This window comes from Hoplias malabaricus, chromosome Y (assembly GCF_029633855.1).
Source record: "Hoplias malabaricus isolate fHopMal1 chromosome Y, fHopMal1.hap1, whole genome shotgun sequence".
Classification (NCBI taxonomy): Eukaryota; Metazoa; Chordata; class Actinopteri; order Characiformes; family Erythrinidae; genus Hoplias; species Hoplias malabaricus.
The window spans coordinates 42,762,334-42,776,991 of record NC_089820.1 but is presented as its reverse complement, the minus strand read 5'-3'; the positions used below and the strand labels follow the sequence as shown (position 1 = coordinate 42,776,991).

At 38.0% G+C, this 14,658-nt stretch overlaps 1 protein-coding gene across 1 annotated transcript in view; it reads left to right on the top strand.

The window, feature by feature from the left end:
- The window catches only part of LOC136678314 (tetraspanin-7-like), a 55,650-nt gene extending 41,916 nt beyond the window's left edge, over positions 1-13,734 (top strand). Inside the window, exons 2-8 of the mRNA XM_066656325.1 lie at positions 3,360-3,548; positions 5,564-5,638; positions 5,865-5,960; positions 6,473-6,628; positions 6,780-6,863; positions 8,700-8,782; positions 10,779-13,734. Coding sequence (XP_066512422.1) covers positions 3,360-3,548; positions 5,564-5,638; positions 5,865-5,960; positions 6,473-6,628; positions 6,780-6,863; positions 8,700-8,768 — 669 coding nt within the window. The 3' untranslated portion in view covers positions 8,769-8,782; positions 10,779-13,734. The remainder of the gene's footprint in view (positions 1-3,359; positions 3,549-5,563; positions 5,639-5,864; positions 5,961-6,472; positions 6,629-6,779; positions 6,864-8,699; positions 8,783-10,778) is intronic.
- Positions 13,735-14,658: the final 924 nt, after the last annotated feature.

Genomic DNA, 14,658 nt, shown 5'->3' with positions numbered 1-14,658 from the left:
AAACAACTCTGTGTTTATTCACTTATTATTCCATGATTATTATTAAAATAATGTGTATATTGTTTTGAGATCAAGAACACTGGAGGCGGAGGTCTGAGTGAGATTTTTCCCAAAAATATCACTTTATTTTTAAATAAACATTATTTGTTGATGTAATCTTTTTTTTTTTTTTCTTGGAAGAAGGACTCTGTTAAACAATAGAAAGAAAGCGGGAGGACAGATGAAGGGGGCAGGAACAGACACACTGATGAATCATTCATTCATTTTCAATCAATAATTCATAAGCTTTATTGTAGGGACCAGAAAGAACACCGCCCCTCCTACCAAACAGACTCTCACACACATACACACACACACACACACACACACACACACAATTGCCCGTGAGTTCAATCCTTCTGTGGACTCTACGTTATTCTTTGCTCTTTTCTCTTTTTTCCATCATAGTCTCACTTTTTCCCCTTTCCCTCTGTGTACTATCCCTTTGTCATTTAACCTAATTATAGTGATATATTAATATATTGGATATAAGCTTTTGTGTTTCCTTTTTAATTAAAAGTCGTTCTTATGCCCTCTGCTCATTTCAAGCGTTGGCTGTTCCGTCTGAAAGCCTGACTCATTCCCTTCTCTCTCTCACCCTCTTTCTATCTCTGCCTCTCGCTTTCTCACCTCTCTCGTGGCTGGTGACGCAAAGCACCTCTACCTTCTCTCTCTCTCTCTCTCTCTCTCTCTGTCTCTTTCTCTCTTTCTCTCTAATGCTACATCAGACATGCCAAGAATAACAACAGGTTGACATAGAAATTTGTCTTTTTCTCCATTTTTCCCTCTTTTCTTGTTGTTTAATTCCTCTATCCATTTATTTTTTATCTCTATTTCATGTTCATTCTCTCTGTTCTCTCTCTCTCTCTTTCTCTCTCTCATAAATATAAACGTGCCCACTTGTGTCTTTTTTCACACCTTAATTAGCACTTCCCTAAAGAAAGACAGATCTCTGACAGAGGGAGAGAGGTGCTGAATCACTCTGGTTGTTAATGTATAATTCTTCTGCTGCTGTATTTAAACCTATGACAGTGATGTTCCCGCACAGCAACATAAATGCCTTTTTAACACTCATTTACTGCATGTTGTCACCAAGTTAGTGGTATCTGATTTAGAATATAATGTTGCCCTCTGAGAAATCTCTCATTTACCCTCAAATGACTGTATAAATACCCACTGTGTTACCATACAATTTTAATAGTGTAAAGCATTCTCTGTATTATGTCCTAACAAGGTCATAATTAATAACAAGAAGCTGTTTGGACTTGGGTGTGCAGCAAGAGCAAGAAGAGCTTTATCCAGCAGCTGAAACATCTGAAGAAAGTGTATACACACACAAATCCCCTAAACAACACCAAATCTAATCCCCAAATGTAGACTTAACATGCATTAATAGGATACAGAGAGTGGAGCTATGCAGATGAGGCTGCTGACAGGTCCAGATCCTTCAAAAGTCTGTGGCACCCATCACAATATTGTATAGAATTGAATTGTCTGTTATTTACAGTCATGGTTGAATACAGAATCACTGTATAATATGCTACAAGCGTAGGATGCTATTGTAAACAGTGAAGTGACATTTCAAAATAAAAGTCTTTTATATTTTGGGCATTAACTAAAAGTTCCACAGGAGCTTTAATAATAAATAGGACAGTGAGTGGTAATATAAGGGTTTTTTCTAATAAAGGTGCCAGTGAGTCTAATTAGAATGGGGTGATTTACTAAAGTGGCAAGTAAATGTAAAATGGGGGGTGGGGGGGGGGGTGTTATTCTCTGGAATATAATGTCCAGAGAAGCAAAGCACATTTCCCCTTTTTATCTAATTAATTTATGATGTTATGAAACAGTTCCCAAGTGCTACTTTACAGACACTTGCTCTGGATTTAGCCTCTTGTTAAAAAGAGTTAGTCCCAGATCTGAAACTTTAGATTTCAGAGCTGTTCCCAGTTCAGATCTTGTGTGTCCTCAAGACACACAAGATCACACACACACACACACACACACACACACACACACACACACTGATTAGATGGGAGCCAGCTGCTCTCAGATCAGCTTTAAAAGGGTAATTCTGCCATCTCAGAAATGTCCCAGCATGCCCCAGGGCACCAGTGAAAGCCAAGCCAAGAGAAGTAATGTCCCAGAGAATTTATTTAACCCAGTTTCCTGTTCTTGCTTAGACATTTAAAGATGGCATGTCTTGCTCTGTGATCACTCTCTTCTCTTTTATACGATATTTACAGTTAATACTGTCACATTAGTGTTTATGTGCATGAATGTGTGCTTTAATGCCAACATAGGTCTGGATTGCCAAATAAATGAATTAATGCCTTTTTTATATTATATCTCCTTCATATTTTATGTACCTCCAGTACATAAATGAAGAAACTGCAGACACTAATCATATTTGGGGTAAGAAAGGGAAATTTGTGGGGAAGCAATTACCATTTTCCTCCATTTTTTTTCTCAACAATGGAAAAATAAATTGCAAATAAATAAATTGATATACCCACAACAGTAATTGCTGATGTAGAACTACCTCTGATCTTTTTCCTCACAGTCGTGTGTTTTTACTGACTTGTGCTCAGTGTTAAGTTTATGTGTATTAGTCTGTTTTTGTGTGGTGTTTCTATATTTAATGTTTATTTGTTCTTTGACGCTCTTTCCTTTCTCAAAAAATATGTGGTGCGACGTAATTGTAATACCGATAAATTAGACTTCAACTATATTTTGTCTTGTTGCAAGGTCTTTGTTGCTTCACTGGGTTGTTATACATTACACGTTACAGCAACTGCATGCGATTATATCCCCATCTGCCGGTCATATTTTGTTCTTGCAGACTGTTTACACCCAAATTCCTCAATATATCACTGTTATTATATAAATTAAATTGTATTTCTTTACTTTATACACACTATCTCTTGTACAATATGTACAATGTGTTCATGAAACATTAGGCAGTGGTTTATATAATAAACCATCTCTGAAAATAAAGCACCCAAACTCACTCTTTGTACACTGTCTGCTTAATTGTAAGGGATAAGGTCATAAAGAAAAAAATTAATATAGCTGTATTTGTTGCAAATTGTTTTATTGTGTGTATTCCAGTTCTAGGTAAACCGTGTAGTAAATAAATAAAATCAGGCCTAACTATTAATTGCTGAGGTCCTTTATAAATTAGTCCTCTAGTTGGTCTCTAGAATTCACTTAAATGGAAATTTGTATGAACTTAAACATTCAGTTATGTGGTATGGGTTCTGAGTGACACTACTTTCTCTATCTCTCTCTTTCTCTCTCTCTCTCTCTCTGTCTCTCTTTAGATCACAGGGGCAATCCTGCTAGCTGTGGGATTATGGGGGAAGTTTATGCTTGGTCCCTATATTTCTCTGATTGCTGATAACTCCACTAACGCTCCGTATGTTCTCATTGGAACTGGAACCACCATCATCGTCTTCGGCCTGTTCGGATGCTTCGCCACCTGCAGGGGGAGCCCATGGATGCTCAAACTGGTAAGTAGGCGAAAGAGAGATTTAAAGCAGCATTAAGTAGTGGTTTTACCTTAATATTACAGCTTCAGAATCATCGTGATGCACCACTGACCTGTAATAGGGGAATTGAACCTCTATTGTTCCTACTCCAGGCTCAGAACTGCAGAAACTGCATTAAGTAACCTTTGGAGTCAAGACTTCAAACCCACTCCCTCCCCATTCCCCTTGAAGTTTTTGAGCAGTGTTTAAAAAGTTATTTAGGCTCTGCAACTGTAGGGGGAGCCCAGCAGCAAAAAAGTAGCAAATTTTTCCTTATTTATTACTTTAAAAGTATATAGTCAAAATACAAATAAATTATTATTAGTATTAATACCTTTTATTTTCTATATTTTTGCTTGGACATATATATATATATATATATATATATATATATATATATATATATATATATTAGTCAGTGGTGGAATAGCGCTATACACTGTTTAGAACTGTGTACCAACCTACCTCTGCACAACCCAAGTTATGGTCTCAAACACATTAAGAAGGCGAGCAGTTCTACAAATTAACTTTTGACGAGGCCTCAGCTGTTCACTGAAAAACATTCCAGGAGATGACCTCATGAAGCCGACTGAAAGAACGCAGAAAGTGTGCAAAGCTGTCATCAAAGCAAAAGGTGGCTACTTTGAAGAATCTAAAGTATAAAACATAGTCTGCTCTATTGTTTAACAGTTTTTGTTTGCTACATAATTCTATATGCGTTCCTTAATAGTTTTAATGTCTTCCATATTTATTTCCAATGAAGAAAATAATAAAAAAGAAAAAAAAGCACTGAATGAGGAAGATGTCCAAATTTTTGACTGGTGCTGTACATTCACAATATGTGGAAAATAGCCCAAAACTAAGGAAACCCTCCCTGAGTAGGTGTGGCCAAACATTTGACTGGTACTATATATGGAGAGAGAGAGAGAGAGAGAGAGAGAGAGAGAGAGAGAGAGTGATTAACATTCCTTGCTTCAGTCCTTGCCCTCAGCCCTAAGTACTTCCATGAAGTGTACACTCTGATATTGTTTTTGAAGGGTGAGCAAAAGTGGCACATTGGGACGTACTTCACCTCACACCCCTTCAAATATGTACATCACTGCTTAAATGCCATTCACTGTGGTTTACAGCCAAGCTGAGGTTAACATTACAGTGTTTTGCTTAATGCTTCAACAGAAATACATTGAAAGATATTGAGATAAATTATGATAATCTCCTATTCATTTGTGGAGGCATTTTTGCTACTGACGACCCTTCATTTTCTGCTCTCTATTTTGTAAAACTGAAAGTCTTCTGTTCCATTCCTATAAGAACACAGATACACTGGACCAATCTGACTGTTAATACTTTTCTGATGAGTACAGTGATGCTCACTGTTCTTCTACAGAGCTAATCTGATTTACTTCAACATTTAACTAAATCTGGCAAATTCTCTGAACATAACAAAACCCCAACAAATGTTACCATCACTTTCAAGAACTTCATCAGAAGAATGTTTAAAACACCTTTATTGATACCCTTAGGGAAATTGCTTCTCTGCATTTGACCCATTTTAGGGGTTAGGTGCCTTTTGTATTTTCTCTTTCTGATCCAAGGAATTGAACCAGTAATTGCTTCTCCAAATTCAAGGCCCCAGCTGCACCCAGCATTGCTTTGTGAATGTGTGTAGATATGTTTACACAGAGGAAGTATACAGATTGTATTCTTTTGTGTCAACATCTGACACAAAATTAACCACAATAAGGCAATGTCTGAATTTTTTAGTTTGACCAGAATTTACCTTTAATAATAAATATATTGTGGATTTAAAGGCTCTGTGAAAAAGCACCATCTGGTGGACAAAGTGTGTTCACCTCACCTTTTTACCAATGTCAAATCTTAAGAAATTAGAAACATATTTTTTATATCACATAATTGCCTTCTTTCTGTTTCTTGCCCCCTCTCTTTTTACCCCTCCATCTCTTTCTTTATCCCAACCCCCCCACACCCCTCTCCAGTACGCAATGTTCCTCTCGCTGGTGTTCCTGGCAGAACTGGTTGCTGGCATCTCTGGCTTTGTTTTCCGTCATGAGGTGACCTACACACACACACACACACACACACACACGCACACACACAGAGAGAGAGAGAGAGAGAGACAAACACACATACACATACTAATACACACTGGGCCATTTAATATTGACTCCCTAAGATGCATCAGTTGGGGACTCCATCTGTTTCAGCCTGGTAGGTGTGACGTCTAAACATTTGTGCTTGTGCGTGTGTGTGTGTGTGTGTGGACATTTGTTTCTTCAGATTAAAGGCACCTTCTTGAGGACCTACAATGAGGCTGTGCAGTACTACAACGCTCAGGATGAGAGGAGTCTGGCTGTGGATAACGTTCAAAGGAGTGTGAGTAAACTACACATTTACAGGCTGCTGCATTATAGTGTCCATATTATATTATACTATTTAATATTATATCACTTATTCACATCTTTAACTTTTTTAATTTGATTTGATGCATGAAGGGGAACACTATCCTCCAACTCAGATGATACAGGTTTATCTTAGCTAACATCCTGATAGGGGAAGATGAAGGACAATCTTACACAACCAGAGAGAGAGAGAGAGAGAGAGAGAGAGAGAGAGAGAGAGAGAGAGAGAGAGAGAGAGAGAGAGAGAGAGAGAGAGAGAGAGAGAGAGAGAGAGAGAGAGAGAGAGAGAGAGAGAGAGAGAGAGAGAGAGAGAGAGAGAGAGAGAGCCTCTTGGTGACAAAAGATACAAGGCAAATGTAGGTTATAGGTTCTTAAAGTGTTTGTTTTTTTTATTTCAGCACCGAAATAAAATGTATTACACTTTAATTTAATCAACAAAACATTAAAGTAAACTATATTTTACCCCTCCCCCCCTCTCCTCTATAGCTGCACTGTTGTGGAGTGTTAAACTACACTAGTTGGTTTGGCAGTGTGTATTTCCCTGGGAGTGGAATTCCTCCGAGCTGCTGTGTCAACATCTCTGATTGTAATGCCTCAGACTTGCGCAATACCACCATAGCACCCAGCAAAGTCTACCAGCAGGTAACATACATACACACACACACACACACACACAATTGTTGCCCCCATGTGAGTTCACTTCCTTTTCCTTGCATATTCATACCTTTGTAATTGCACTCTCAAACTGACATTTTGATCAGTTTGATGTCTGATATTTGTCTTGGTTGATTAGGGCTGTTATGAGCTGGTGACATCTTTTATTGAGACGAACATGGGGATCATCGCTGGAGTGACATTTGGCATTGCATTCTCACAGGTAAAAGTGTGTGTGTGTGTGTGTTTAGAACTGCTTCACTCCTGTGTATGGATTATTAAGGGTGTATTTAACGTGCAATATAATCATATTAAGCAAATATGTGACTATCTTTGTTCCATGTTTTAAATTATCTGACAAAAAAAAAGGATCAGGGCGGCACGGTGGTGCAGCAGGTAGTGTCGCAGTCACACAGCTCCAGGGATCTGGAGGTTGTGGGTTCTAGTCCCGCTCCGGGTGACTGTCTGTGAGGAGTTGTTGTGTTCTCCCCGTGTCCACGTGAGTTTCCTCCGGGTGCTCCGGTTTCCTCCCACAGTTCAAAAACACACGCTGGTAGGTGGATTGGCGACTCAAATGTGTCAGTAGGTGTGAGTGTGTGCTGCCTTGTGAAGAACTGCCGCACCCCTCAGGGCATGCTCCTGCCTGCACCCAGTGATTTGACCCTGGATTGGATAAGCGGTTTCAATGAACTTAGGATCAGTTCCTTTTCCCATCACCAGAACAAATGCCTACATTCTCAACTTTGCATCTACATCCAAAATTGTATTTGTAAGTAAAAAAAGGAGAGATTTGTTTTAACTGTACCACAAGAACTGGATAGATCCTGAATTGAATGGGAATAACTAGAACACTGAATTAAATTAAATTAAGAGTTAATGCATATTTAATTACAATTAACTGCAGTGTACACTCAGAGAAAGCGAGAGAGATACTGTCAAGTGTGTGTGTGTGTGTGTGTGTGTGTGTTTGTGCGTGCGTGCGTGCAGCACAGGTGCGTGAAGTTTATTGTGAATGTACGAAGTTCATACACAATTACACCCCATGTCACTCACTTTCTCTCTCCCACCCCACACGCGCACACACACACACACACCCAAACATGCACACACACACACACACACACACACACACACACACACACACACGCACACACACACACACACAAATAAACATGCACACACAGACACACACACAGACAAATAAACATGCACACACACACACACTGCCTTGAGACTATTATGCAAAACAGCAGACCGGTATTTATGTTCTCTCTGCTTCTCTCTCTCTCTCTCTCTCTCTCTCTCGCTCTCTCAGTGGTTGATTTGCTCCATTAAATCTCTGCCCTCACTGCACAAACTGACCACCCCATCAGCAATAATGGGTCTGGAGGGAAGACCAACAAACCCTCAACACACAAACACATACACACACACACACACACACACACACACACACACACACACACACACACTTAATTGAACAGTAAGCGCTATGTGGTGGTGGAGGGCTGACCGAGATCAGTGACACCTCTCAGATAAGTGGCCGATTTAATGGATCTAAACCTAGTCAGCGTGGAATAAAAGGAGGCAGACCTTTGAGAGACTCTCTCCTTCCCCCTCCCTCTGCCTATTGCTCTCTCTCTCTCCCTCTTTCTCCCTCCTTCTCTCTTCCTTCCTCTCTCCCTCTTGCACTGTCCCTCTTCCTCCCACCCTCTCTCCTTTTGCCTCTTTCCACTTTCTTTCCCTCTTTCTCCCTCTCTGATTATTCACACTCTAATCTGTGTAGGGTTTCATACTTTCATCAAATTCAATTCACTGTAAACTTGCTGAAAATTATGAGATGAATAGGAGCGCTGTTCATCAAGTCGTTCACATGCTTCAAGCAAACCAGTGCATTATTTTGGCCAAAACAGAGTAAGGTTTTGCTCGGAAATGTTTGTGTTGAGTATTGGAAGGATTGCATCTTTTAAGTCTTTAAGATGTTGAGCATTTAAAAAATGAGTGGTTATATGAAGTAGAGCTTTTGTTCTTTATTCATATTTAAATGGTGTCTCTGCAGCTTATCGGGATGCTGTTGGCGTGTTGTCTGTCACGGTTTATCACTGCTAATCAGTACGAGATGGTCTAGCAGAGCAGTTACAGGTAAGTAACACACACACACACACACACACACACACACACACACACTCGTACATGTAGATATAGAGGTGTACACATAATACATATCCCTACTACCGGAAAAAAAACTTAACTCCTTTTTCTCATTATTTTAACTATTTACACAGTATAAAAATAGAATAAATAAAATTGAATTGAATAAAATCTCCTAGTATTAACTATTATTACAACATGTCCAAACATTTATAAATAGGGAACTCATCTACATTCAGGTTCCCATTATTTAAAAATTTCCATAGAAAATCATTAAAACTCTATTCAAAGTCACCATGCTCAATATCAAGTGTGAGCTAGAGGGGTATAATGCCCCCATCAAATGCTTTGTTATGAGAGGGGATCCAGAACTACTTATTCATTTAACATCAGTGCCTAACATCACTAATGCTTTCATCACTTAATGGCATCTAATCATCACAGTAATGTTCCAGTACATAGTGTAAATCCATCCCAGAACATTGGAAGCTGTTACTGTAGCAAAGAGTTATTCCTGATACAAACTCCATTTGCAGAATAGTGGGGAAGTTTTGTAAAATGCAATAAAAACAATAATCTGTGATTTCTAAACATTTCTCTTGAATCTGTATTTAACTGACAAAACATTTCTGAAATTTGAAATTGAAGAGTGACCAACTTTATTATGTTTTGAAAATATAAATACATTTTGAATTAGATGCCTGCAGCACAATTCAAAAACGTTGGGACAGGGACAAAATAAGTGTGAATAGTTAATGAGATAATTGGCAAATCATTCAAACAACATTTTCCAATGCAAGACTGCAAATTATGCAAATCTTACATCAACTACCATACTTAATGTTGTGAAATGATTCAGGAAATATGGAAAAATATTAGTCCATAGAGGGTAAGGCTGGATGTTGAATGAATATTTCCTTTGAACACACAGATGGCAATGCATTTGAAACTGTCATGCCATAGTAATAAAAATAGCCACATGGGCTTGGGGGTACTTCTAAAAACTTCTGTCAGTTCAGTCTGCTGCTGCATCAAGAAATGCAACCTAAAACTGAACACAAGGAGAAAGCAATATACATTAATTCTATGAGGACCTGAGCCCAAGAATGATACAATAGGGACCAAAGACTTGAGGTCTTGTATCAGGCAGAATGGGCAAAAATTACACATGCGAAATTTTCTATTTCGAACTATTAGTATCCTCAGTTCCCAAATTATTAAATGGTGTTATTAAAGAAAAGGCGATGTAACACAGTGGTAAACATGCTCCTGTTCCAACTTTTTTTTGTGTTACAGTGAGTTGCAGGGATCAAATTTAAATGTGTTTATATTAGCAGATGTCCATAAAGCTTTTTCTGCCCTTGCATTGTTGTTTATTCAAAAGATGGGTTTCCTACAGTGAAAATATACATTCACACACACACATACACACTGGCAATGTGATGAAGATGATAAATGTATGGTGACAGCAGTATGCTGCAATGCAATGAAATAGCATTCAATGTGTAGGCAAGAGAGAGAGAGAGAGAGAAGAGAGGAAACAAGTTTTTAAAAAGTGGGACAGCTGAGCGATGGAAAAGTGACAAATGGTGAAAAAAATGAAATGAAAAGTGAAAAATACAGCAAGATGAGAAAAATAAACAGCAGCAAAAAACAAAGGAAAGTGAAAAGGCAGATAGAGAGAGATAGAGGGAGCGGTATAGCAAGAAATTGTTGTGACTGAGTGAATAGAAAGAAAGCTAAAGTAAGAAAGCATTCATCAAACTAAAAATCATCAGAAACAAAAGAGTTAAGAGAAAGAGAAAAGGAGAGAAGAAAGTTAATGCTGTAAGTATCTCAACTTGTGATGCATTGAAATGACCCAAATCATGTCACATTTCACCATGACTCATTTTGATCGATTTGCTTTGAAACCTTAAATGAGATACAGAATAATTTACTGAATATGCACTTTTTCTTATCAAAAATCTTTCTTCCTCTTTTCCAGGGAGATGTGGAGAGGGCATATATCAGATTTTTGAAACCTGGGAAGGACGCCTAAGAATCTAGCACACTCCATTCTTCTCTTCTTGCCTTCCTTCTCCTTCTCTCTTTCTTCCTGTTCTCTGCCTTCCCTTTGTACATTTCGTTTTCTTTATTTACTATCTCTCTTTGACTTTCTCTTTCTCAGTAGTGCATCATTCCTAACTGTGTGTATTTTGTGTCACGCACTTTCGCAAAACCCTTAACTTTTACTCAACACACACACACTCACACACACACACACACATTTTGCTTCTGTCGTGCTGTAAAAAGCTATGCATGCCGAAACAGTTACACTTCATCAAGCCTTTAAAACTAAATTCAACCTGCTTTTTTTGTATCATTTAATCAAAATGTAATTGACTTCAGTGCGTCGTAGATTTAGGTTTTGGTCTGATATTATTTTTTCAGAAAGGACTAATAATGAGTAGTAATGAGCCTTATTCACATAGTGGACAATTTGCTTGTTACTGTAGAATTAGAGTGGAATATTTTAAATTTAACAGCTTGTCATACTGAGTGCATTCCATTTTTAAAAAATCATTTTAGGCCAGTTTTGTTGTTAATTGTTTATTTTGCAAGGTATATGTTACTACACTACATTAAGCTACTTAGCAAAACTATAAATCATAAATACTTTTGGCTAAGCTACATTAGAACTACATTTTGGTTTGTTACTTCTTCCGTATATTAAGTTTAGCAAATGAAGAAACATTTCACATATTAATTAAGGATGATACAGTGACCGTTTCAACTTTAAATCAGTCCTAAAAGTGAATATTTTGAATATATAATGTTTGCATTTTGAAACCTCAGATCAAAATGTTACGTAAAAGTTGAAAAACTGTATTTATGTATTTTTAAACTTCAAGCAGTGAACCATATTTATAATCGGCTCGGTATTTTAATTAGCCAAGCTAATATTTCTCATCAAGCTAATGTGCTAGCTTTTAGCTGACATTTATCAATTTACCTAAGAGATATCTAGTAGTAGAAAATACTCTCACTGTTATTGTTACTGTCCAGTACATCATCTTTGTGTGATGTATTAAGCAAAATGGCCACCATGTGAATGAGGCAAATGTATTTATTTATTGTTTTTAATCCTGTATGTTTGCCATAGTAATATCTCTGTGGAGGGACATGTCTTGGAAAGATAACCTTCAGTTTTGTTTTCCCCTCTCTTTCTTTTGTTTCTGAATCCTGTCCATGTTTCTCTCATGCCCCCTCGTGTCAGTGCTGTCCAAAACAAGCCTCTTGGTGTGGTTCTAAATTTGTAACGTCTGCCGCCCTGTGGCCATCGGTAATCGTGCTGCCTTATAGAAGCTTGTTCTCCGCCTGAGATCGCTGGTGACCACCTCTCCTTTTACCTTGGGTTTGAAAAGTCTCAGAAAAATGCCTTCTTTCGTAACTTTCCGTAGAAGAACTCCCTGTTTTTGCTGTAATTTTGGAAATTATACTTTTTTGGTTAATACTTTGAGTAACTTCAGCCATGCTAGAGTAGTGGTGGTGTAGGCAACGTCTAGTTTATTAATTATATATTTGGTTAGTCTAAAAATACATGGAGGCTCTCGAGTGTTGCAGCTGTAGACAGGTTAGTGTTCTTCTCCATGCTTATTGAGCTCCAGTCATGTAATGTAAGTTTTTCTTCTGTAGTTAAAGAGTGGAACTGGCAATGACAATGTTGAGGGGATATAGATCTAAAGATCAGATCAGAAGGAAAATGTAATGCATAGATACTTTGATCAAATCAGATTGTTTGTCCAGCATGTTGTCCACTTGAGCTACGAAAGACTGCATATATAGGTTTAGCCTATCATGTAAACTGTATCATGTCCTGGAGAGCCTCCACACTGTCTTTAAAACAGCATATATTTAAATGATTCTACAACCATTTACTGATTAGTATTTTAAAGATACATGTTGGCTAAAATGTAGGATTACAATCCAGAATTGGACAGGTAATTGCAGAGATCTGCCCTCATACAGACCCTCTAGAATCTACACCTCATGGCCAAATGTTTTTGGACAGCATTCCTCTGATAAGAAAGGAATTAATGGGGAATTGTCCCAACGTTGCTGAAGTGACAGTCTAAGATTCTAGGAAGACTTCGAACATTGCTGTGAGGTTTCAATGGGGTTCAGTCCTGAGTTTAGTGTGTGTTGAACAATTAGTTTAGATCACAGATCATCTCAAAGGTTTTTGGAAGGAGCTCCATTACTTCTGAGTACACAGATCCACTTATACACAGCCCAGTACGTAGGGGTTTTATACCAATCTAAATCACACTTGGCACTGGGCTGGTTGATATGTGCAGCATACACAGTTGTGTTCACAATGGGAACACCTTAAAGCAGCTGAGTTTGTTCATTATTAGAGGTGTCTTTTGGTAACATAATGTATTTCCAGAACTGGTGGGGTGGTTTCTTAGCGATTTATTGAGGATTGGTGGAAAGCCACTGCCATATCAGACTTACTTTCTGCTTGAAATGAACTGTGATTTAACTGTGTCATTGGAAGTCACCCCAGGCTGCTGGATCTGTATTTAAATTTGTGTTTGTGAGGCTTTTATTTTGCTTTTTCTCTTTTTTTTTAATTTTGTATTTATCGTCCTTATTGTTTTGCCTATGTTTATTATTATCACTATTAATATAATAAGAATAACTCTTTCTCTTTCACACTCTGTTGGACCGTTTCCCCTAGTCTTGGTGGGTCAGTCAGTATTACTCGGTCAATAATAGCATTGTCTGTGAAAACGCTTAGGTCGAGCACAATCTGACGCCGGACATACAAACCAATAATAACTTTGTACAATAACAGTTAAACTTTTTAAAAATGCATCACCAGCTAGCATGCCAACAAAATGATGTATGTTGATATTGTAAACAACTGTGATCTATGTTAATAAATTGGTCATTTCATCGTTAACCATGTCTCAGTTGTGGGTTTTTTTGTCTTTTTTAGGGGGATATCACAGATTTTTCCGTGTGCCAATCAAATTCTGTGGTTAAGGTTTAAACAAAACGATCGAGGGGTGGAATTTGTTAGGTCTGAAATTCTCTATTCTAAAGAAACATACTTAGTCAGAAGCTGCTTTTGGCCTACTTTAGCATGGAGCAACAATTTGTAATTCCTGTTGTCACCGCCAGGTGGCGGCACAATACTGAAGAAAAACGGGAGTCAAGGCCAGCGTTGCACGATTCTCCCTATTCCCTCCATGCCCTTTGTTATTATTAAAATAATTACTTTTGTCACAAAGTATAACATTTCCACAGAAGGGATACGCTGTGTGATCATGGTCAGAATAATGTCTTGGTGCCTGAATTATTTGTTAGTGAGTTTTTGCGTATGTCACGTGACCTCCTTGATATCACATTTGAATCTACCAGAGAGCACTGAAAATTACTGGCTCCCACTGTTTTTTTTTAATCAATTCTTATCATTACTTTTTTATTATTCCTGTCCGGACAAACCTCTTTTTCCACACCAAATCAAATTTATTTGTATATTACAGCGGATTGTTTCACAAAGCAGCTTCACAGAATTCCAGTTAAAACAGAAGTTTTAGCATGAAATGTAAATGCCCCAGGTGAGCAAGCCACGGCGACAATGGCAAGGATAATCTCCTTTAGAGCTGAAGGAGGAAACCTTGGGAGGAACCAAGGTCCCTACTTATCTTCCGTCAAACTACCTACAAATTATTGACAAAAGGTCACTGTGCCACCATATAAGTCTGCTGTTATGTTCATGTGTAATAATCAAACTCTTAGGCCGTTTTATGTTGTCTTGGATAAATTGATACGTATTTTGACTACCGCTTTTTTTCATGGTATTTAGTCTCCAA